The sequence below is a fragment of the Leptopilina boulardi genome, unplaced genomic scaffold (assembly GCF_019393585.1).
Source record: "Leptopilina boulardi isolate dan_hultmark-lab unplaced genomic scaffold, ZJU_Lbou_2.1 LbouV2_332, whole genome shotgun sequence".
In the NCBI taxonomy this organism is placed as follows: Eukaryota; Metazoa; Arthropoda; class Insecta; order Hymenoptera; family Figitidae; genus Leptopilina; species Leptopilina boulardi.
In genome coordinates, this window is record NW_026137899.1 from 3,926,914 (window position 1) to 3,949,587 (window position 22,674).

Here is a 22,674-nt window from a genome sequence, read left to right on the forward strand (position 1 = left end):
AAATCCTCTCGTCATTTTTGAGAGATTAATGTGTTAAATAAGCCTACCAAATTTTACCCAAATCCATTAAAACCTGTTAAAGATATCGTGTTCACAAAAACGATCCACACACACATATATGTATATACACACACATACATCCGGACAATTGACCAGGATCTCATATAACATGTTTCTATATAGAGGAAAATTTGTTTTCACCATTTTTAAAAATTTTTTAAACGAAAGGACTACATAGCTTCCTCCACGAGGAAGCAAAATGAAAAAAATTAAGTATGAACACCTTTACGTTGATTTTTGCAAGCACTCATTCACGTCTCAAGCTGCACAGGCCAACGTAAATAATGGTTGCCTTTAGCCCCTTGTTGCTTAATATACAATTATTTTAATATTTAAGAAATAAAATTATTGAAAGAAATGGTACTTTTAAATATCTTCTCAGTAAATGTTGATCTTGAAAAAATTCTTTTTGCGATGAATTATCATCTCATAGAACTAAAAATTGCCCAAGTTTGAAGAATTTTCTTTTGATTACTTCACCTGAAGTATCTAAAATAAGAGAATGTGTATGTTTCTTTATTTCTCAATATGCATAATTAACAGCGGTATAATATATGATTATATTAATATTTAATTAATAAGTAATTTATTTCACGAAAAAGGAAACTTGGAAAATTAAAGAAAATGTATAAAGCTGAGTTTTCAATAAAGCTTCTTACAATCGCTGGTGCTCATAGACCAATAAGTTGGTCATCATTCTTCACAAAAACTTTATATAATATTTTTACTATCTTCGTGATTATTCTTTTACAATCCTTTAATATTTCATTGTTTATGAACCTTACTCTGCATTCATTAAATGATATTGACGATTTAGCAGAATCATTATGTTGGTCTTTAGCAGCTTTTATTATTAGCGCCAAAATGACCAATTTTCTACTGCGACGAGAAGATATTATAAAATTGATAAGAATTTTAAGTGAAGATTGCTTAAAAACTCGCAACAATAAAGAGAAAATAATTCAAGACAAATGTGATTTTACAGCTATGTGAGTAAATAAGATTTTTATTATAACGAGAAATTGGAATGAGACTTGACTGAATTGTGCCGAAAATTTTTAGTTTGATTATACATACTAAAAACATAATTAATTATGAGTTACACTCGCTTAACTAGGATTCCGTTCACGATTATGTAAATGTTTATATATATGTTTAAAAAAATATTTTTCCTATAATTTTCATTCAATTTGTTAGTAAATATGTACATTATATATATATATATATATATATATATATATATATATATATCATTACTATATAATAAAAAGATATCGCCGCCGCCGCTGATTCAAGAATTCTTGACCTAGGAGGGGGGAGCCCCCCCTCATAAATTTTGAGGGTATGTTCGTTTCAAGACTCTGAATATAGCCGCAAGTCCTCTCCCCTCCCACGACAGAAATGACCTAAATTTTGAAGTTATGTTCGTTTCAAGGCTCTGAATATAGCCGCAAGTCCTCCTCCCTTCTCTCATTTCCCCCCCCCCCCCTCCGTCAAAAATGACCTAAATTTTGAGGTTATGTTTGTTTCAAGACTCTGAATATAGCCGCAAGTCCCCTCTCCTCCCCCGCCAGAAATGACCTAAATTTTGAGGTTATGTTCGTTTCAAGGCTCTGAATATAGCCGCAAGTCCCCCCCCTCCCTCCTCTCATTTCCCCTCCTCCGCCAAAAATTGACCTAAATTTTGAAGTTATGTTTGTTTTAAGACCCTAATAAAGCAGTAAGTCCTTCCCCCTTCTCTCATCTCTCTCTGTATTTCCTGCTAAAAATGACATAAATTTTAAGGTTATGTAAATTTCAAGACTTTCAATATAGCCGCAAGTAAAGGTTGAGTTTCCGCCAAAAATGACTTGAATTTAAAGGTTATGTTCGTTTCAAGACTTTTTAATAATTTATTGGTTGTTAGGCAATTTCATTGAAATTATTTTTAAAAATAATTTCTTAATGTCGATTTTAATTTATTTAATTATTTATTTATTATTAATTTAATTAATTTATTAATTAAAATTTAATAATTTTAATTTTAATAATATTTATTCAGATTTCAATGAATTTGTAATAATAATTCTTTGAAATAGGTGATTCATTTGGAAAAATAAGATCAATGGAAAATTAAAAAAAAAAGATTAAAATAGGGGGGTTGGCGCGCGAAGCGCGCAGGGGGGCGTAGCTCCTCTAGTATATATATATATATATATATATATGTACAAAGTTTGAGATGGTTGGCTAAAAAAATGTTAAAGTTAAGATAAAAAAGAATTTTGAGATTTTTTCAGGAATTTTGAGTTTTTCTATCGAAGCAATATTTAAGTCAAATTAAAAAGGGTTTGGTATATTCTTTGTGAAATCTACACATGAAATTAAATATGTGTACCAAGTTTCAGCTTCTTAGCTTCAAAACTGTAAAAGTTAAGACGGGGGGAGGACATCCTTTTTTCAGAAATTTCAAGTTTTTCGAATATAATATGCAATTAAATTAAGATTTTGAGTGTCATCTTTCTTATTCATTGCATTATTTTGCAGATTAATATAAATCATTTCTGATATTAGGCGTTTGCTTTCATTAGATTCTTTGTCAAGTATAGAGAATTTGTCCCAGTCAAAATCATGTCCTGGTATGTTTTTATGAGTATCAGTAACGCCAACTTTGTCCTTTTTATGTTCATTAATACGAATACCCATATCATTCTCTTTGTTTCACCAATATCAGGTGCGGGATATCACAGGGGTGCAATTCTGCAACTTTACTTCACTTTCACTTCAACTTCACTTCACTGTCACTCCAACTTCACTTCATTTTAACTTCACTTCAACTTCACTTCATTTTCACTTCAACTTCACTTCAACTTTACTTTCACTTTCACTTCACTCTTACTTCACATTCACTGTACTTTCACTTCATTCTGGTTTATCTTTGACTGTACTTACCTTTGTATTATTTTGAAATTAAATTTTCTCATGCGTTTTTTACAAAAAGTAAATATTTTTGTGCAACACCTTATCACCAGAACTACCGAAGATCCTACATACCTAGAACTACCACCGGTACATTTTGTCCCATTATTCATTTATGTTTTTTTGATTAACATTTACAAGTTAGAAAAATAAAATGATGCATGAGAACATTCTTGGTACTTGGTGCACAATATAATATTTTAAATAATTGTAGTAAACATATTTAAGCGATTGGTATTAATATTTCAATCGTCTGTGCCAAATCAGCATCTGTGCTTTATGGATTAATTGCTCGTGTTTAAAGCAAATAAAGAACTTGAACATATTTTCATTTATTTACACTTTTGGAAAAATTTGGACGCTTGTAACTGAATTAAATTTGCCTTACATATAAAGTATATAGCGATATCAATAAACAATACTGTAAATTGTAATTTCATTATATTTTCTATTATTATCCATAGAGCACAGTAGCTGATTCGAGACTACAATTGAAAATAATAATAATTGATAATAATAATAATAATCTTATCACCTTATACCGACACTCGCTACTTGGTTAAGTAGGAACCATGGAGAGGTCTCCTACTACTTGACGCAAGCGCTGACAGGTCACGGGTGTTTTAAATCGTACCTGCAGAGCTTTAAAATGATAGATAGTGAGGAGTGTGCTTACTGCAAGTTCCCTGTGGACAACGCAGAGCACACCCTCTTTGCCTGCAGTAGATGGGACTTGGAGAGGCAGGCCATGTTCACCGGTGTAAACGCTACAGTTACACCGGAGAATATGGTAGCGCTGATAATCCAGTCCCTGGAAAACTGGCGGCTCATAAAGACCTTTATCATCTCTGTTATGATGAGAAAGGATCTCGATGGCCGCAGGAAGGCGTAATTCACATGCACAAATTTATTACTTATTTTTTTGTTAATTTTTATTATTTATTTTGCTTCTATTGTCTTTTCACAAATTTCTGTTTATTTTGTGTTCTATTCATTTCCGTCTTTTACAGTTTTATATTATATTTTATGTGTTCATCTGTCTTTTTACAATTTTATTTTAGACTTTGTTTATTTTACTTTTTATTTTATTTTTTGACTTTTTATTGTTTTCTTTTCTGGTGTGCTGTTAATTCCGCTTTGTCATTGATTTTCGTTTTATTTTTAAAATTGATAACGCAGGATGTCCGCAGGACTGGACGAAGTCGCTTCATGACAGAGTAGGAGCGCCACCTTCGAAGGCAAAAGTCTTCACGACAGTACCGAGGGTTGATAAAGGGCTCCCAAGAAGGGTTGACGGGTTTCAGTGGGTCGGGGCTCGTAGTAGTTCGCCAGCTTATTTTGTTTAGTGTTCTCCTTTTTTACCAACCCCACATAACCTTGGCATGCGGAAGCCAAGGTATCTGTATACAGATTTCCCAAAAGTCCCTAAGCAAAAAAAATAATAATAATAATAAATAATAGACCACTGAAATATTATTACTAATCGATTAAATATGTTTACTAGAATTATATTTAAAAATATTTACTTTTTGTAAAAAACGCATGTAGAAAAATTTCAAAAAAATACAAAGGTAAGGACAGTCACATTTAAACCAAAGTGAAGTGAAAGTGAAGTGAAAGTGAAGTGAAAGTGAAAGTGAAAGTGAAAGTGAAGTGAAAGTGAAGTGAAAGTGAAAGTGAAGTGAAAGTGAAGTGAAAGTGAAGTGAAGTGAAAGTGAAGTGAAAGTGAAGTGAAAGTGAAGTGAAGTGAAAGTGAAGTGAAAGTGAAGTGAAAGTGAAGTGAAAGTGAAAGTGAAAGTGAAGTGAAAGTGAAGTGAAAGTGAAGTGAAGTGAAAGTGAAGTGAAAGTGAAGTGAAAGTGAAGTGAAAGTGAAGTGAAAGTGAAGTGAAAGTGAAGTGAAAGTGAAGTGAAAGTGAAGTGAAAGTGAAGTGAAAGTGAAGTGAAAGTGAAGTGAAAGTGAAGTGAAGTGAAAGTGAAGTGAAAGTGAAGTGAAAGTGAAGTGAAAGTGATGTAAAAGTGAAGTGAAAGTGAAGTGAAAGTGAAGTTAGAGAATTTTTACGGGAAAAATACAGGGAAAAAAAGCGATCACGATTAGAGTTGAGGATTAACTTTTTATCAACTTTTTCAAGGAAAAATGACAATTTTAGGAAAAAAATGTATTTTTCCACCAAAAACGAACAAAATTTTATTTAGAGGGATTTAAATTTATATATTTTAACGTATTTTTACGTGCAGATTATAAAAAAATATAGCGAGCATGATTGGAGTTGATTATCATAGCGCTGTCAAGGAAAAACCATGAAGTTTTACGAAAAATACCTAAAAATGACTATGTACCCCCCCCCCTAGCAGCAACATCTTTTGACATAAAGAGCTCAAATTTGGTACATTTACGTATTTTTACGTGAAAATTACAGGAAAAATAAAGCGAACTTGATTCTGATCAATTTACATAGCGTTGTCAAGGAAAAATCAAAAATTTCGAAAAAAATGATTTATTCTCCCTAGCGCACATAATATTTAACCCAAACTGTTCATATTTGCTGTAAAACTGTATTTTTGCGTGAAAAATACAGGGAAAAAATGTAAGCGCGATTTAGTTGATCATCAATTTTTATCAAATTTTTGAAGAAAAATGATAAATTTCAAAAAAAATGTATTTTTCCGCAAAAAACGAAAAAAGTTTTTCTAAAGTGATTCAAATTTAATAAATATTTATTCAAGTTTAATAAATTAAAAATTTAATTTAACAGACAACTAAATTAAACTACAATTTATAAATTTTAAAAAACAGCTTCTTAAATTATTTGTTTTATTTGTTATCATTAATGGTACATATAAATATTAAACAAGTGTAAAAAAAATTATTCTAAATTTTTCAGCTTCACAGAAAAAACCTGGTCTCAAAATGAGTAGTTATTCATTTTTGAAGTGAACCAAAAATGATCCAGCTTGGTGGCGCCACTGTCTATGTCGATTATCATAGGCTTATTTTGAGTTTCAACAAAAAGGAGACTAGGTTTTTTCTGTGTTGAGATGCATAACTAGTTACCTCTACGTGGTGCGTCTTGTAAACAATATCATTGAAAGTTGTTTCCTTTAAATAAACAAAGTTTCTTTTTTTCTAACAAGAATATTAATGCACTAATATTTTAAAGCAAAACTTGAGACTAACATGAATTATTTCAATGAAATTGGCAAAATACTAATCTTCAAAAGATTTAATTAAATTATAAATTAATTAATAATAAGAATTAATAAACAAATTTTATTTTTTAGATAACTTTCGATTTTTCCTTGACAAGCAGCTACTAGCCTTAAATCAATATGTTAAGGTTTATCTATTTTTGACTTAGAAAGATAAAATTTAATATTCAATGTATTTTTAAAATGTAAATACAATAAAAATATTGCGAGTTGAAATAAAATTATGTTTCTTATATTTTTTTAGTAAAATATTTTTTATAAAATAAAATCGGACAAGTGCGAGTTACACTCGCACTGAAATCGAGGGTTCCGTACTCGAAGCAAACTTATTTTGTATAAAAACTCATGTTTAAAAAATATGTGTTGTATGTTAAATAATATATGTGATACAAAAAGGAACAATTTTTTAAAAAAATTTAAGAAAATTGTTCCTTCTTTGGTATAAAATCAAATGTTTAAAAAATATGTGTTGTATGACAAATAATATAAGTGATACAAAAAGGAACAATTTTGTAAAATTTAGGAAAATTGTTCCTCTTCGTATCACATATGAGCACCTGGATATAATAACTCGCGCTACTCTCGGCTGTACGCTCTCAAGCCAGTCAAACCTACAAAAATAGTAAGAAAATTCAAATTCAAAATTTTGATTTTTGAAAAGTACTACCTTGTAGGAAATAAATAGGCGCATCTTTTTTTCCTTTAACATTTTTTAGAAAAACGAATATTTTAAATGAAATCTTGATTCACAAATTTCATTAAGTTTTAAAACATAAATCATCCTATCTTTTACAATTATTAACGGATTTAATTAAAAATTAGTATACACACGCTCTTGGGTCTACTGAAGACGACAATATAGTGAAAAATTAAAAAATCACTAATTTTTTATTAAAATTTTAATATAAATAGAGACATGTTGGAAATAACGTTTTCTTACATTCGGCGACAAAAAGTCTGCAGGGAAGTGTACAGTTGAGATAACTTCCAGTGAGACATTTGTTTATTACTATATAAGGTAGTTTTTTGGAAAATTTTAAGCCGATTCATTAAAAACTTTGGAAAATATTTTTGTTTTTTTTTTTGAAATATTTTTTTTTTAGTTTTTTGGATTTATTATTGAAAATATTCGTTTTTCTAAAAAATGTTAAAGGAAAAAAAGATGCGCCTATTTATTTCCTACAAGGTAGTACTTTTCAAAAATCAAAATTTTGAATTTGAATTTTCTTACTATTTTTGTAGGTTTGACTGGCTTGAGAGCGTACAGCCGAGAGTAGCGCGAGTTATTATATCCAGGTGCTCATATGTGATACGAAGAGGAACAATTTTCCTAAATTTTACAAAATTGTTCCTTTTTGTATCACATATATTATTTAACATACAACACATATTTTTTAAACATGAGTTTTTATACAAAATAAGTTTGCTTCGAGTACGGAACCCTCGATTTCAGTGCGAGTGTAACTCGCACTTGTCCGATTGGGCAAGTCCAACATGTGAAATGTAAACAAACATGAAAATGTAAGAAATGACTGACTATCTTCTGCACGCCTTTTTTAAAAAACGAAATAACAATTTTTCTTTCTCTATGCAGAAATGGAAAATTGATATATAAAACTACAAAATGACACATTATTTAACTAATTATATGAATAAATAATTATAAATATAATAAAATCAAAGTGAAATTGAATTAGACATTTTCTTAAGGTTACGAAAAAATAAGCATTTAAATATATTTGAGGCACGGACGTTGAGAACCTAGGTGGGAAAAATAGTGTAGGAAGGGGTAAAATACCTAGTCTTTGTCCTCTGGTGGGGGTATAATTTCAGATTTTTACCCTTTCCAAGATGTGACCGTCCAATCGCTCAACTCTTTTTCCCACCTAGGTTCTCAACGTCCGTGCCTCAAATATATTTAAATGCTTATTTTTTCGTAACTTAAGAAAATGTCTAATTCAATTTCACTTTGATTTTATTATATTTCTAATTATTTGTTCATATAATTAGTTAAATAAGATGTCATTTTATAATTTTATATATCAATTTTCCATTTCTGCGTAGAGAAAGAAAAATTGTTATTTCGTTTTTAAAAAAGGCGTGCACAAGATAGTCATTCATTTCTTACATTTTCATGTTTGTTTACATTTCACATGTTGAACTAATCCTTAATACTGCCAAATGATGAATTCAAAATAATATAATTAATTTTATTTGTTTCAGATGGAACACGAAGTATTTTGTCATAACAAGCTATGCCACAGCGTTAGCGATGACATTAGGAGAATTAACAAAAGGCAAAAATAATATTAGTTTGCCAATCAAAGCTTCGTTTCCTTATGATTATAATCAGAGATTAGCATTTTGTTTGACATATATTAGTCAATGTGTGACTATTTATTTTAGTGCATTTATTACTATTGCATCCGAATCATTTGTAATGACAATGTTGATTCAAATTTGTTCTCAACTAGATATAATAAGTCATCGACTACAATGTTTATCACATTTGTATAGAAGCAATATAAAATCTATTATATTCAATGAATCAGAAGAGGCAAAAATTATCAAAAACTGTATTATGCAGCATAATTACGTTTACATGTACGAAGTACATTCATATTTTAACTGCACAAGATATTTTTGCAATATTAGAAGTATAAATAAACAATTTGTGAATACTCAATTTTAGATCTTTGTGTTACGTTTGAATTTCGTAACTTTTTATTAATAAATTATTAACATTATTAATAATTCATTAATACAATACTTGAAAAAGAGGACACAATATGCAACACAAACAAATAACACTTTATAAACATTATAAGAAATACCTTTAGAATCTCTTAGAGATGTCCAAATAATTATATATTAAATATTAACTTTTAATTAATAACCTAAATTTTAAAGAAGACATATTTAAAATTCATGATAAAATTGAGAAACTAAGTGAACTAATTCAATTCAAGAAACAAAGGATGGCGCAATAAAGATTGCTGCATCCAAAGTATGTCAGTACAAAATGAACTGGAACACTACCCCAATATTGCAAGGTTGCAATAAAGAACATTGACAACAATAAAATTATTAAATAAAACATACTTTTTCCCACCAAAAATCAGCTCAATAAAACCAGTAGACACAAGTAGTGTCAGGCAGTTGTTAGTTGAGGAGATCGAGAGAGAGCTCAGTGTAGAGCTTGGAGTTTGAGAGTTTTGAGTTGGAGTTTGAGTCTCTTAGTTGTGAGACTTTTTGAAACAAACCTCTAGTTTCGAGGTTGTTTCCATTTGGAGTTTTATTCTGAGTTTTAATTTGAGTTGTGATTTTTGAGGTGAGATTATTTAAAGAGTATTTAATTTTGAGTATTTCAAAGAGTGAATAATTGCAGTTTTGAACAAAGAGAATTTAATTTTGAATTTGATTAAAGAGTATACAATTGAGTTTTTGAGATCACTTAGTTTTGAAATTGAGATTGAAAAATAAATAGTAAATGAGAAATAAAGTTTATAACTTATACTGAGTTTTGAGATTGTTTGTAATAATTGTTTAAGAAAAAGAGAATATAATATAACTATAATAAATTAGAGAATTAATTTAATATTTAAATTGAGTTACGTCATTATTTTGGAAGATATAATTCTGAGGAATTCCAAAGGGAAATATACGTAAGAGTCCAGAGACTCTTAGCAAATTACACACACAACATCCTTACACATACATTCATTCACACGTAAAATTGTATTAGAATACAGAATACTGTAATATTGTATTATTTGGGTTTTTACATTTTTTGAAATATTCCTAAACCAATTGTTCTATTAATATGATATCTCAACCAACTCACTAAATAATAGTGAGGTAAGGAGGGGATCCACTACTTATACAATATAATTTGTCCGAAGGGCAACGTATGTTAAAGAACCAAGATCTTTTAGAGTTTTAGAAAATATCAATCTTTGATTGATATTGAATAAAAACTAATTTTCAAAATTCATCTTTAACACTTTGCACAAAATAATTTTCAATATATTGCAGCAATGTCATATGCAATGGGAATATACATTAATTATATTTCAAACCAACAAAAAAGGACGTAGATAATTTATAAAAATTATTTTAAAAATTACAGGTTTAGTAGTAAATTAAATAATATTTTTAGTATTGTATTTGGTATTCAATTCTTTGGATCAATTTTAAATATTTGTACTCTCGTATTCAGTTTATCAAACAAGAATGAAATTAATGACAGGGTAATTATTCAAAGTATGGCGCTAATAGCTTTCTTACTTCAAATATTCCTTTATTGTCATTTTGGAAATGAAGTTATGTTAAAAGTATGTACAACTAAAATTAACTATAATTATTATTTTAATTCTGGCAAATAAGTTATCCATACTCCTATGTTTTTTACTCTGAGAGTGAGAAAGAAGGATGCAGGATCTTTTTGCAGTGTGTTTATTCCATTATCAATATAACCTCCAAAATACGATTTTTAATTTACTTTTTTTAATTTAGAGTATGAAATTAGCAAATGTTATGAGTACTATGGATTGGACAGAATTATCAAAAAAAGCAAAACATGGACTTCTTCTTATATGTGTACGTGCAAGTAATCCAATAATTATTACAAGTGGATCTGTTATCCCTATGACTTATGATACTTTTCTTAAGGTAAAACTTATTAAATATATTAGTTTATTATAATACTGTACTGAAATTTATTTTACTTAATTACACAGGCACACAAAAAAAAATTTCGAGTGCGAAGACTGTCATAAGAAGATAACCTATCATATGGCAGTTTTCGCACTGAATCATTTTTTTATGCCGATGTTATTGAAATTTATAAAATGTAAACATAAAAAAAACTTTTTCATTTAAGTTTATACACATTTTAAAAATATTTAAAAACAATTAGGGGAGCCCGGAGCTGGAAGTGCCGGGTGGGGGGGGGGGGTAAGTTAAGTCGACAGAAATATCTCAACAAAAAATTTTTTTTGAAAAGCGGAAGTGAGAGAAGTATTATTTTAACTTATTACCCTAAGAACAATCCTCCGAGAATTGAAATAAGAAATGAATAAAGATCTCCACAAAAATCTGGAACTAGAAATACATGAAGATAACAATAAATTTTATAAGATATTTCTTTAATTTATTTTTTCAATGAACGTTTAATTCGTCATATTTAAGAGTAGTTTTCTAAATTAAACATGACAAAAGTTCTATTTTTATTTGAAGAGTAAAACTCCTAAAAATGAGTTCATTCTAACAAATTGTATTTTATAACAATATTCTCAAAAGTTTGGTTCTGTCCGATTAAGGGTGGTTTTTACGATTTTAAAAACATTCAGAGAGTGGGTAGGTAAATACGTAGGTGTAAGGTTCTGTTTTTAAAAAAATCTGTTATTTAATATTTTATCTCCTAAGTTTGAATTTGTCCAATTAAGGGTGTTTTTTTTTATTTAAAAAATCAAAGGGTGATGAAGCAATTCTGACTTCATATTCGTTTTCAATGGGCCAAAATAATATGGGAAGGGTATGTCTAGTTCAAGAAACAAACAACTTTTTTTGTGTGTCTGTGTTATGGTAGTTTTTATCGAAATAAATGATAGACTTTAAACTTGTCAGAAAAAATCACACGAGTTGATAGCTATATTTTAATGAGGTTAATTAAAATATTTCGTCAACAGATTTTGAAAACATCTTACACAGCTTATAATTTACTTCAAAATGCAGAAGCATAATGTAACCAGATATTTAAAAAAAGATGTAAATATATTGTAATTTACGGAAACCACTTCTCGAAGAAATGCCCGGCTAAAAGAGCTAAATAGAAGAAAATTAAAAATAATTTTTTGAATTATAAATAATATAAAGGTCAAACCACTGAAAATCATCTGAAAGTGGTTGCTGACATATTTTTACTAAAAAAGGTTAATTCTACACGGAGAGAAAAAATATTTCAATTGGATAAATATAAATTCAATGTTAAATGATAATAAATAAATAATGAAATGAATAAAAAAGATAAAAAGAAAAGAGATAAGGTAGAATAAAATTTTTAATTTTACAAAAAAACTGTTTGTTATATCAACCAAACATTTTTGTTGACCTAACAAAAAAAATTTGGTTGAGCTAACCAAACATTTTTGTTATGCCAACAAAAAAAACTCAACCAAATTTTTTTGGTAACTCAAACAAATAGTTTGGTTGCTTAAATACCAACAAAATTTTTTTGTTCGCCCAACCAAATTTTGGTTGCTCTGATTTTTCTCAGTGTTCCGGGGAAGAGTCAGCATGTTAATATGCTCTAGCACACTGGCGCCCTCTTATTTATTATGCAAATACTTGCTAGTGATGGCAACTAACTTTTCACATCAGTGACAGTAAAATGCAATTGCAATAAACATTTATTTTTTCAAGAAAAACAAAATAAGAGCTAAAATGACAACCCAAAACTTTTTTACAGTGACAGAAAAGTCAATTAAATAACAGAAAAAATGAGCAAACAATATAATAAAATGACAGAAATTGTTCATTACAATGTAATTTAAAAGTTTCAAGCATTATTTAGCGTTATTGTTATTATGTTTGTTTAGCGTGTTTTTGCTTACGACGCCGTTCGTCATGGTTGGGCCACCCACCAATTTTGTAATATTATCATAATAAATTTTGGTACTATTTTTTAACTTTTTAGACTAGTTTCGCGAATAATCGGATTTTGGTTCAGGGGGCTAATTTTATTTTAATTTCAGATTATATTTTATCATTTTCAGCTCAATTTCAGTATTTTTCTGCCATTTGCGGGTCCTTTTTGGTCAATTTCCTTCATTTCATATTAATTTACTACAGTGGCCCAAGCATCAAGCCCTGGCCCAACCTATACGACAAAAATTTTTTTTAAATGCCTGTAACTTTTACACTATTGATTTAATCATTTTCTGATGTTGAGAAGAAACATTCCACTTTAGTGTATCTTTCCAACCATATACGAGAGAATTTAAAATTTACCCTGAAACGGAAGTTATGGGCACAAATCAAAAACTGGCCCAACCATGCTAACTCTCCCCTAATAATTCCATCATTTTTTGATGTAGAATAATTTAATTTATGTTTTTGGTAAGTAATAATATCTAATACTTCATAGTTTTTGAATAATTATATTTTCAAAAAAAGTGCAACATTTATAAGGTTACTAAATGACGTCGTGAACCTCCTACTTTTAATAAATTATAATTTAAAACGAAATAAAATTTACACGGTAATATTATGACCAATGAACTTACAATTAGAAATTCACCTAGTTTTACATTTATTAAAACAAAATTTTTTAAAAATATGCCAGCAACCACTCTCAGATGATCTTCAGGGGGTCGATTACGTAACTTTCCCACTTCCCATATTTCACACCCTACTTCCCACTTCCCATCTTTCACATCCCACTTCCCATATTTCACACCCCAGTTCCCACATCCCACATCCCATATTTCACATCCCATATTTCACATCTCACTTCCTATATTTCACATCCCACTTCTCACTTCCCATTTTTCATATACCACTTCCCATCTTTCACATACCACATCCCATATTTCACATTCCACATCTCACTTCCCACATTTGTGGTATGTGAAAGATGCGTAGTGAGATGTGAGAAGTGGGATGTAAAATGTGGAAAGTGGCACATGTGATTTATGGCAAGTGGGATGTGAAATATGGGAAGTGAGATGTGGGATGTGAAATGTGGGAAGTGAGATGTATGAAGTGAGATGATGGATGTGGGAAGTGGTATGTAAAATGTAGGAAGTGAGAAGTGGGATGTAAAATGTGGGAAGTGGGATGTACAATGTAGGAAGTGAGATGTGGGATATGGGAAGTGGGATGTAAAATGTGGGAAGTGAGATGTGGGATGTGGGAAGTGGGAAAGTTACGTAATCGACCCCCAGTGGTTTGTCCCTATAATTAATAAACAAAAATCCTGAAAATTTTTACTACAACTGTTACTGTAAATTAGAATTAATTGTGTTGGATGTAGGTATGGTAGACTTTTTAATTGTAATATAATAAATTGCACAGTCAGTCAGATATTTTATATTTGACATGACCTATGAAATAATAAAATATATAGATATGAATGAAAATAAGATTTATTGACTAATTGGACCTATTTTTAAACATAAATTTCAAATTTTTATCTTTTTAGATCTGTAATAACCTTCAAATCATATATATCTATTTATTGTACACAACATCCACATTTGGTGATGTTATGAGAGTAAATTTGTAAAAGGTCCGAATATTTTTGCTTCGTTTTTGCTTATTTAACAGATCAATAATGGTAAAATTCCATTTTTTCATGAAAAACGGACTAGCGCGACCTCTAAATATTAATAAAAATAATTTTAAAAAAATACGTATCTCGTCTTTTTCTCTAAGGAACAATATTTTTAGGTATAGTATTACAGAAATTCAAAAATCGGGTATTTTTAGGCACCCTAATGTTTAGCAACTCAATATTTAGCTACCCAGTAAGAAAAAAGTTATTTTGATGATTTAGTAATTCGTCATTTCATTTGGCGAAAGCACATTTAAAGAGTGTGACTAGACTGCAAATGAAAATCAAAAAAATCAAAAGCAGTAGGTACTTAGTTTTAAATTGATCGAAAAAAGTTGAAAGAACTATTTATGTTCAAAAATCCAAATTCATTTCTTAATTATTTAATTTGATTATGCATAGTTCTTCTAATTGGTACAAATAAACAGTTATACATTACCTAATATAATTTTATCTCAATGTATTACACATGTATACATATTGATCTTTTCCATATGATAACATTCCTTGATAATTTGATTTGATAGCAATCGATTCCAATTAATCCGTTATATCCTCCATTAGAATGTTATGTGAGCTTAATTAATCGTGTTTCAGTTGAAATTAATCTTCACCCTCTCTTCTCGGTTTTATGCGAATTTTCTAATTGATCTTTCCTGGTTTAAAATAATCCTTATTTATTTAATTTAAATGGATTTCAGTTGCAAGTCAAATTGACTTTTTTACATTTCAATTGATCTACATACTGTCTCCTATCAATCTTTTACCAGCTTAGAACACATCTACTTCGATTTCAATTAATATTTTTTTGGATCGAACTCATCTCTCTCCTACATCAAATTGATCCAATATAAGACAAATATTTCTAACATACTTTCCATTGAATTTTAATTGCTTCTTCATCTCTTTCCATTTATCTACATATATCTCAGCTAAAAATACGAGTGTATAGGGGAGAGTGGGGCAAAACCGAGTACCTTTTTGTAATTATCGGTTTACAAAGAATCTATCAAAAAAATTAGTTTAAGTCTCGTTGAAAATTCTTCCTTGAACATTAGAGAATTATGAGACAATATTTAAGAGACAATTTTTATTTTATTTTCTGAAGCATTTCTTATATACAGGAGGTGAATAATGTAAATAGTAATGTCTTCGTCTTCCACCTTTAGTAAAATTAGATTGTTTTTCACAGAAAATTAAATTACGTTGAAAGAAGTAATTTTTGTAAAATAATAATCTCCATTAACCACATATTTTGACTTAAATTTAACTGAAGAATTGTCAAATTAAAATTTTTCAAATTTCCAGTGAAAAGCAATTAAATTTTACTAAAAGTTGATGGAGGTTAATGTTTCGTTTACAAAAATGACTTCTTAAAATGTAATGTAATTTAATTTTACTTTTACTATAGATGAAACACGAAATGGAGGACGAAGACGATTTACATAATTGACCTCTAGGGGTCGATTAGGTGATTCCATTCCCACTTTCACTTTTTTATTCTCATTCTCACTTTAAATTAAACTTTTTCTTATTTTCCCTCTCACTTCCATTCCCACTTTTTTCAATTTCCATTCCCACACCCATTTCCGCTTTTTTAAATTCCATTTCTACTCTCACTCTCAATAACTTTTTTTTTCTAATTTCCTATCCCACTTTCTATTTTTCTGATTGTCAGTTGAATGTTTAAAATTTTTTAATTTATTAATGTAAATTGTTTACCTCATAACTCTTCTTGCCCTTACTCAAAATAAAATTAACAGTTTAATTTCTAAAAATTTTACACAAAACATAAATAACTAACTGTTTACCTGCGAGTGTAGTCATAGACTTGAATGAGAAACAAAAATCTTATTTTAAATTTCGTCATTTTCAGAAAACACGTTTTAAACTAAATGAATTAATTTACTTGAAACTTGTTTCTCGAAGGTTTTTAGGGTTGCTGATTACATATACGAAGTCAGTTTTTAAAAACATAAAATTTATCGATCAAACAGAGTAAAATAATCAATGCAAATATTTTCGACCCAGTAGCAGTCTAAAACTTAAAATGAATGAAAATTCAATTTTTCGTTTCCACTTTTTCCAATTTTCAAAATTGGCCGAAAATGTGGAAATGGAAGTAAAAATGAAAATAAGAAAAAGTAGAGGTAAAAGTGGGGATGAAAATTAGAAAAAGTGTAAGTCGACATGGAAATGGAAGTGGGAATAAAAATAAGAAAAGTGGAAATGAAAGTGAGAATCAAAGTTAAAAAAAGTGGAAGTGGAAATGGGAATATGAAGCAAATTTGTGGGAATCAGCACATAAATATTTCTTATATATTTCCTGGTCATCCCGTGTGGAAAAATTTTGTGGAAGTCTAGCGTCTAGAAATAGTCTTACCAGTCATAGGCAAGCCCGTCTAAACTAGTCGGTCTTGCTATTCGCTAAGAAGCGTTTCAATAGACGTAGTAGAGTTCGTCTTATCTAGACTGTTTTTCAAGACTCAAGCCAGCGACTTTACAGCGCTACTTGACAAACGTGTAGGTTATGGTCGTTTGCGGTTGTCATCGTACTTTTACAGTTGTTGCACTTTTGTGAAATTCTTTTCATTGTAAAATGCTTTTGTAAAATGCTTTTGTAAAATACTTTTGTGAAATACTTTTGCGAATTACTTTTGTAATTGTGTACAAATATTTTTAAATAATATATTTTTTACAATTTTTACTAATTACAATTTAATATATTTTATAATTAGTAATTAATATTATTTAAATTATATTTATATATCGCTGTTAATTTCAATAAAAATATTCTTTTGTTTTTTTATAGATTTTTGAAATTTATTTTTTTAGTCGAAGAAAAAACTTTGTCACGAATTTATTTATTTTTATATTATATATCCATTTACATAACCTCAAACTCAAAAGTAGTTTTTAACAAAACTAAAAATATATTTAAAATTTATTACACCCAAATTCGACATATCCAACTGTACAATATATATTAATTTAAATAATATTAATTACTAATTATAAAATATATTAAATTGTAAAAAATATATTATTTAAAAATATTTGTACACACACCCAGAGAAAAAATTTATTAGTTTTGAATAAAAACTTATATTTAAATCATTTTTATTTATTTCAAATAAATATTTTATTTAAATTAAATAAATAAATGTTTGTTTGAAATTGTCGTATATGTTTCTTACAAATAAACAATTTTATTAGTACTTTTTAAAAAGGTACATTTGTGGCAAATAAATAATATATTTAATTCAAAGAAAAGTTTATTCGAGTTGAACGCAAGCATTCGCAGAATACTGTATACGATATAACTTTAAAGATGTCGGACGTAGTGAAAACGAGGTGACAGATTAACGCGACCAAGCAGTTGTTTGTACAAGGATTGATTATTATTTGATTAAAACAAATACTAATTTCAGGATAATTAAAGAAATGTTTTTATTCGCGAGTGTTTATTAATTAAATCACACTTTCCTTTTATTTTGAGTGCCTTTCTCCCTGTTGTGTCTTAAATGTGAAGCAGAATTCAAATGAACTTATCATTGACGCAGAGAAATGGAAATTGTTATGTTTCAACAATATCCACGGAACATACAAAAAAATAACCACGAAATGTAAAAATTTAAGATTTTCAATTTTAATTATATCAATTCCAGAATATTTGTCTGAATACCAGGCAATTTTGCAATTAAATATATTACATTCAAAACTTTTTATTTATTTGTCCTAAATATAAAATATATTTGTAGCAAATAAAAATTTATTTGTCTCAAATTTAAATATAAAAATTTATTTAAGACAAAGAAAACTTTAGTAGGCTCTGAGACAAATATCCATTTTTATTTAAGTCAAATATATTTTATTTAATTCAAATAAAACATTTCTCTGGGTGCAATTACAAAAGTAATTCGCAAAAGTATTTCACAAAAGTATTTCAGAAAAGTATTTTACGAAAGTATTTTACAAAAGCATTTTACAAAAAAAAAGAATTTCACAAAAGTGCAACAACTGTAAAAGTACGCTGACAACCGCAAACGACCATAACCTACACGTTTGTCAAGTAGCGCTGTAAAGTCGCTGGCCTGAGTCTTGAAAAACGGTCTAGATAAGACGAACTCTACTACGTCTATTGAAACGCTTCTTAGCGAATAGCAAGACCGACTAGTTTAGATGGGCTTACCTATGACAATAAAGGCAATGGATATGGCTTTTATATAAATAGAAATAATTTTATAATTATATTAAAAATATATATGTAATTTAAGAATAAAAACATTTTGAATTTAGCATAAAGGCGCGCCAAAAACATCACCGATATTAACAGATTGTCGCCAAGTAGCCAGCGTGGCCCCGTGGTTAGCGTTGTAAGTTTGCGAGTGTTAGGTCGTGGGTTCGGTGCCCAGTGCGAGCGAGATTTTTCAAATTAGATTAGGTGTTATTTCCACAGGTGTTATTAATTAATCTTAACTGATGAAACAAAAATTGTAAAAAAACTTCGGATTAAATTAATTAAATAATAATAAATTTTTTTTGAAATTACTAATAATAATTAAATGAGGAGATAAGTTGTCTTGACTTATAAGATTCCAATACAACTTATCTCCTTATTATTAATAAATTAAAATCATATTATTAATGAATACTAATGTTATTTTAATTTTATCTATAAATATAATAATACGTAATATTAATAGGATTATTATTATTATTACTATTATTATTAAGAATTATTGAACGCGAGAATCAAGACCTAGCCAGCTTGTCTAACTTTAGACCGTAGCATGGAACTTTCGTTCCACTTCTGATCGGGGGCTCGACAAGACCGTCTGGCCTGGGTCTATAGAGACGTTAGACAGTCTGTCCAGTGTCCTACCAGCGCCCCGAAATTTTTCCACACGGGATCTATTAGTTCTTTTATTAAACCATTTAGATTTTCTTAAATGTTTACACTTTCTGCGTACCTTGGAAAAAATTAGAGTTTGAAAATTGAAACTTTTATTCGAAACTATACAAAAAATGTTGTTGGTGAGTTACTCTTGATATTCTGTTAACAGTAAACCCCAGTTAGTAAATCATGGATGATCCTAATAAAAATCCATAAACAAGAAATCCCTTTCCATCTTGTGGCACTGATCTCTTCTCACTTTCTTAAAGCAGGTAGCAGCCCTCATTTAGTTTCGACACACCTTTCCCAGCTTAAGGAGTTTACCAATGGTAGCAAGAGGGGTGGATAACGAGATGTAGGTGAAACTCTTTCTCTCTCTCCCTCACTCTCTATCTCTCTTCTTGATAGATGGAACAGTGAGAAGGGTGGCTGCGGAGAAAGGATAACAGCAGCGGCGAATGCGGGTGACCTGGTGGGGGTTGGAAGAGAAGAGAGAAAGGTTTGGTTAGGTCGTGTGTTGCGGGCTGCTGCGGCTCGGGCGCGACAGTTCTGCCTCGACCAGCGCCGGTAGATATTCGTTGCTTATTTTCTCTTTTTCTCTCTCTTTCTTCTCTCTTTCGCCCTTTTTCCAAATTCTTTTTTCTCCTGGCATTTGCGACCTTCCCTCACCCATCCCCCAAAGAGTTCGCGGACACTATTCCGCGTGTCTTCGCCTCGCGATGTCACGCGCCTGACGCTTGACTTCGACGATGGCCACCCTAAAAACTTAGACACGCATGCGAATCACCAGCCGCGGTTTATTTAAGGCGGGCCAAGGTTAAAGCGAAAGAGGAACAGTAATACTGACGCGAATTCAGATTTACTCAAATCCTCGTTCAAATCGTGCGTGACATTCGGTTTCTTAATTGCCACCCCCCGGGGAAATTATACAAGATCCTCTCAAGGTTACAACTTGCGACTTTGTAAATTCGATTTTCGCAAATCGTATACGGATTGATGGATTACCACCATGTTTTAAAACATCGGAATAATTTTGCAGATAGTAAAAAGTAATATTTAAAAGATAAACATTTTGGGACTTTTGTAGAGAGAAAAAAAAATCTCTTTTTTGAGGGAAAACAATTACAGGGCGAGGTCGCTTCATCTGAGGTTCTTCTCACAGTTTCTCGCAGAGATTTAGAATTCAAATTTATAAATGTGTATACCATATACGTAAAAATATACAGGATTCGAATTTAAATAGTTAAAAATGTTGATAAGTTAATGAGAAAATTAGGCAGCAAAATTTACGTCTTTATTTGAAAATTTTCGACTAAAGAGAATTGTATTTGAGAAACTTGGAGAACTCGAGAGAAACATGATAATCCTGAGTGAGATTCTTCTTAACAAATAAGAGATACTATGAATCCTAATCGATAAATATACATTAGATAGACGATTCGTCACTAACAAACCGAATTACCTCTAGATCTAATCGCAATTTTACTATAAGAGACTAATTTATAAGGGATAAATAATTTAACCCACATTTTTAAAAGTAAATAAATTTTCTAACCAATCCTTCGTAACAACAGATATTAACATTTCATAGAAAGGACAACATTCAAGAAAAAATTAATTTTAGGGAACAACATTTCAGAAAAGGAAAACAATATTACAGAAAAGTGAAAAAATATTTCAAGAAATTGCAAAGAGTAATTAAAATATAAGATAAAGTTATATCCAAAATAATGTCTCAATGTAAAGAAAGAACGTTTAGGAAAAAGCATTCAAGTTACAACAAAAAGCATTCAAAAAAAAGTATATAATATTCAAGGAATAAGAAAATACTCTTTGAAATAAAGCAAGAAATGTTCATGCTTAAAAAAACACTCAAGTCAAAGGAAAATTTATGATAATCTCCGAGACATTCAAGACATGGCAAAAATTTAAATTAAAGAAAACAACATTCATTCAAATCAATTTTTTAAATTAAATTAAGAGAATCAAGAGTTGTTGGAAATACAGAAGATTATAATTTAAAGTAAGAAAAATTCAAGATATAAACTAAAAATAGGAAAATTCACAATGAAGAATAAAGCGTAAGAGCAAAAAATATAAAAAATTTTCGATAATGAAAAATATTCAATGTTAAAAAAAGTGATAAAGAAGAAAAGTTTAAGAAGCAAAATATTTCATAATATTGTGAAAAGGAGTATGGAAAACATAGCAAAAATTTAAAAAATTAAAAACAGAAGATGCATTCAAGATAAAGGACAATAATTATTAGACAAAAAAGTCAGGAATTTCATCTAGAGAGAAAAATAAAAATTTTGTTGGTAGTTGTGTGAAAAAAAACATATTAGAAACAGTGTATTATGTTGTTAAAAGATCTCAAATTCCTTTCACAAATTATGTGAGAAAACGAGTTTTTAAAAATATAAAAACAACACAGGTATTAGCACACTGGTAAATGAAAATATAAGTGTCAAAAGTTGTGAAAAAAAATATTATTTAAAAAAAAACAAGAAAGAAATAATTCTAAATTTTATAAAAATATTCTGTTAAAATCATTGAATATACAATTAAGAAAATAAATCGTAATTAAAATCTGTGAAAAATAATTAAAGGTAGGAAAGCGGTTCAAAAATTATTAAATATAATAAGAAAGCAAGAGATTAACAAATCAGAATTAAAATCTGTGAAGAATAATTAAAGGTGTTTAAAAAAAGGTTATGTACTGCATAAGTGTGTCGTGCAGTTGTGGTGGAGTGGATAATGGTCAAGGAGAGAGATGAGATTGGAGTGGGAAAGTGGGAGAGAAGAAAGAGGAAGATCAGGATCAAAAAAGGTGCAACTTAAAGAGGAGAGCCATGTCATGGGAGTCTATCGCGTCCAGGGATTATCTTGGGTGAGTAAAAAATAATGTTTCTCTCCTTCTAATTTAATATAATTGATTTCCTTATTTATTTACTCATAATCGACGCCAATAGATTTCGTAATCCATAAATTATATACTGAGATTTGCTTTTAGTACTTATGTTAACTTTTATAAAATACGTTTTATACTTGCCTCCTCAGCCCTTTGAGGACCAAATCATTTTTAAACAAGTTTTTCAGCGAAATGAATTAAGCATTTTATTTCAAAGCCAGAATTTGAAATTGGAAATTTATTAGACTATAAATGAAAAATATTGGTCCAAAATTCAGATTAAAAATCAAGAAATTTATTCATGAAATT

The 22,674-nt window shown here is 29.3% G+C and overlaps 4 protein-coding genes across 5 annotated transcripts in view; 3 read left to right on the forward strand and 1 right to left on the reverse strand.

The window, feature by feature from the left end:
- LOC127285384 (uncharacterized) overlaps positions 1 to 16,367 on the reverse strand; it is a 91,138-nt gene extending 74,771 nt beyond the window's left edge. Inside the window, exons 1-2 of the mRNA XM_051311365.1 lie at positions 16,280 to 16,367; positions 14,997 to 15,213 (exon numbers count right to left, since the gene is read on the reverse strand). The gene's annotated coding sequence lies outside the window, so the exon portion shown is untranslated. The remainder of the gene's footprint in view (positions 1 to 14,996; positions 15,214 to 16,279) is intronic.
- On the forward strand, positions 669 to 8,933 carry LOC127285385 (uncharacterized). The gene is made up of 3 exons (XM_051311366.1): positions 669 to 1,049; positions 8,446 to 8,826; positions 8,915 to 8,933. Exons 1-3 carry the CDS (start codon positions 685 to 687, stop codon positions 8,931 to 8,933), a joined length of 765 nt encoding a protein of 254 aa, XP_051167323.1. The 5' UTR covers positions 669 to 684.
- LOC127285419 (odorant receptor 67c-like) lies at positions 10,396 to 14,366 on the forward strand. The gene is made up of 3 exons (XM_051311421.1): positions 10,396 to 10,556; positions 10,738 to 10,893; positions 11,913 to 14,366. The coding sequence occupies exons 1-3, from the start codon at positions 10,488 to 10,490 to the stop codon at positions 11,964 to 11,966; spliced, it is 279 nt and encodes a 92-aa protein (XP_051167378.1). The 5' UTR covers positions 10,396 to 10,487; the 3' UTR covers positions 11,967 to 14,366.
- A 3,554-nt stretch (positions 16,368 to 19,921) lies between the features above and the next one.
- LOC127285397 (43 kDa receptor-associated protein of the synapse homolog) overlaps positions 19,922 to 22,674 on the forward strand; it is a 305,412-nt gene continuing 302,659 nt past the window's right edge. Inside the window, exon 1 of one of the 2 annotated variants that reach the window (XM_051311389.1) lies at positions 19,922 to 22,344. In XM_051311389.1, the coding sequence (XP_051167346.1) occupies positions 22,228 to 22,344 (117 nt within the window). In that variant the 5' untranslated portion in view covers positions 19,922 to 22,227. The remainder of the gene's footprint in view (positions 22,345 to 22,674) is intronic. The other variant, XM_051311388.1, reaches the window with a different exon arrangement.

What these genes read in the sequence shown, in the direction of transcription:
- LOC127285385 (XM_051311366.1), top strand. Translation starts at nt 685, where the DNA reads ATGTATAAAGCTGAGTTTTCAATAAAGCTTCTTACAATCGCTGGTGCT. An exon ending in AAATGTGATTTTACAGCTAT is followed by an intron (nt 1,050 to 8,445) that starts GTGAGTAAATAA and finishes TATTTGTTTCAG; the next exon opens with ATGGAACACGAAGTATTTTG.
- LOC127285419 (XM_051311421.1), top strand. Translation starts at nt 10,488, where the DNA reads ATGGCGCTAATAGCTTTCTTACTTCAAATATTCCTTTATTGTCATTTT. An exon ending in GAAATGAAGTTATGTTAAAA is followed by an intron (nt 10,557 to 10,737) that starts GTATGTACAACT and finishes TTTTTAATTTAG; the next exon opens with AGTATGAAATTAGCAAATGT. An exon ending in CTTATGATACTTTTCTTAAG is followed by an intron (nt 10,894 to 11,912) that starts GTAAAACTTATT and finishes TTTCGTCAACAG; the next exon opens with ATTTTGAAAACATCTTACAC.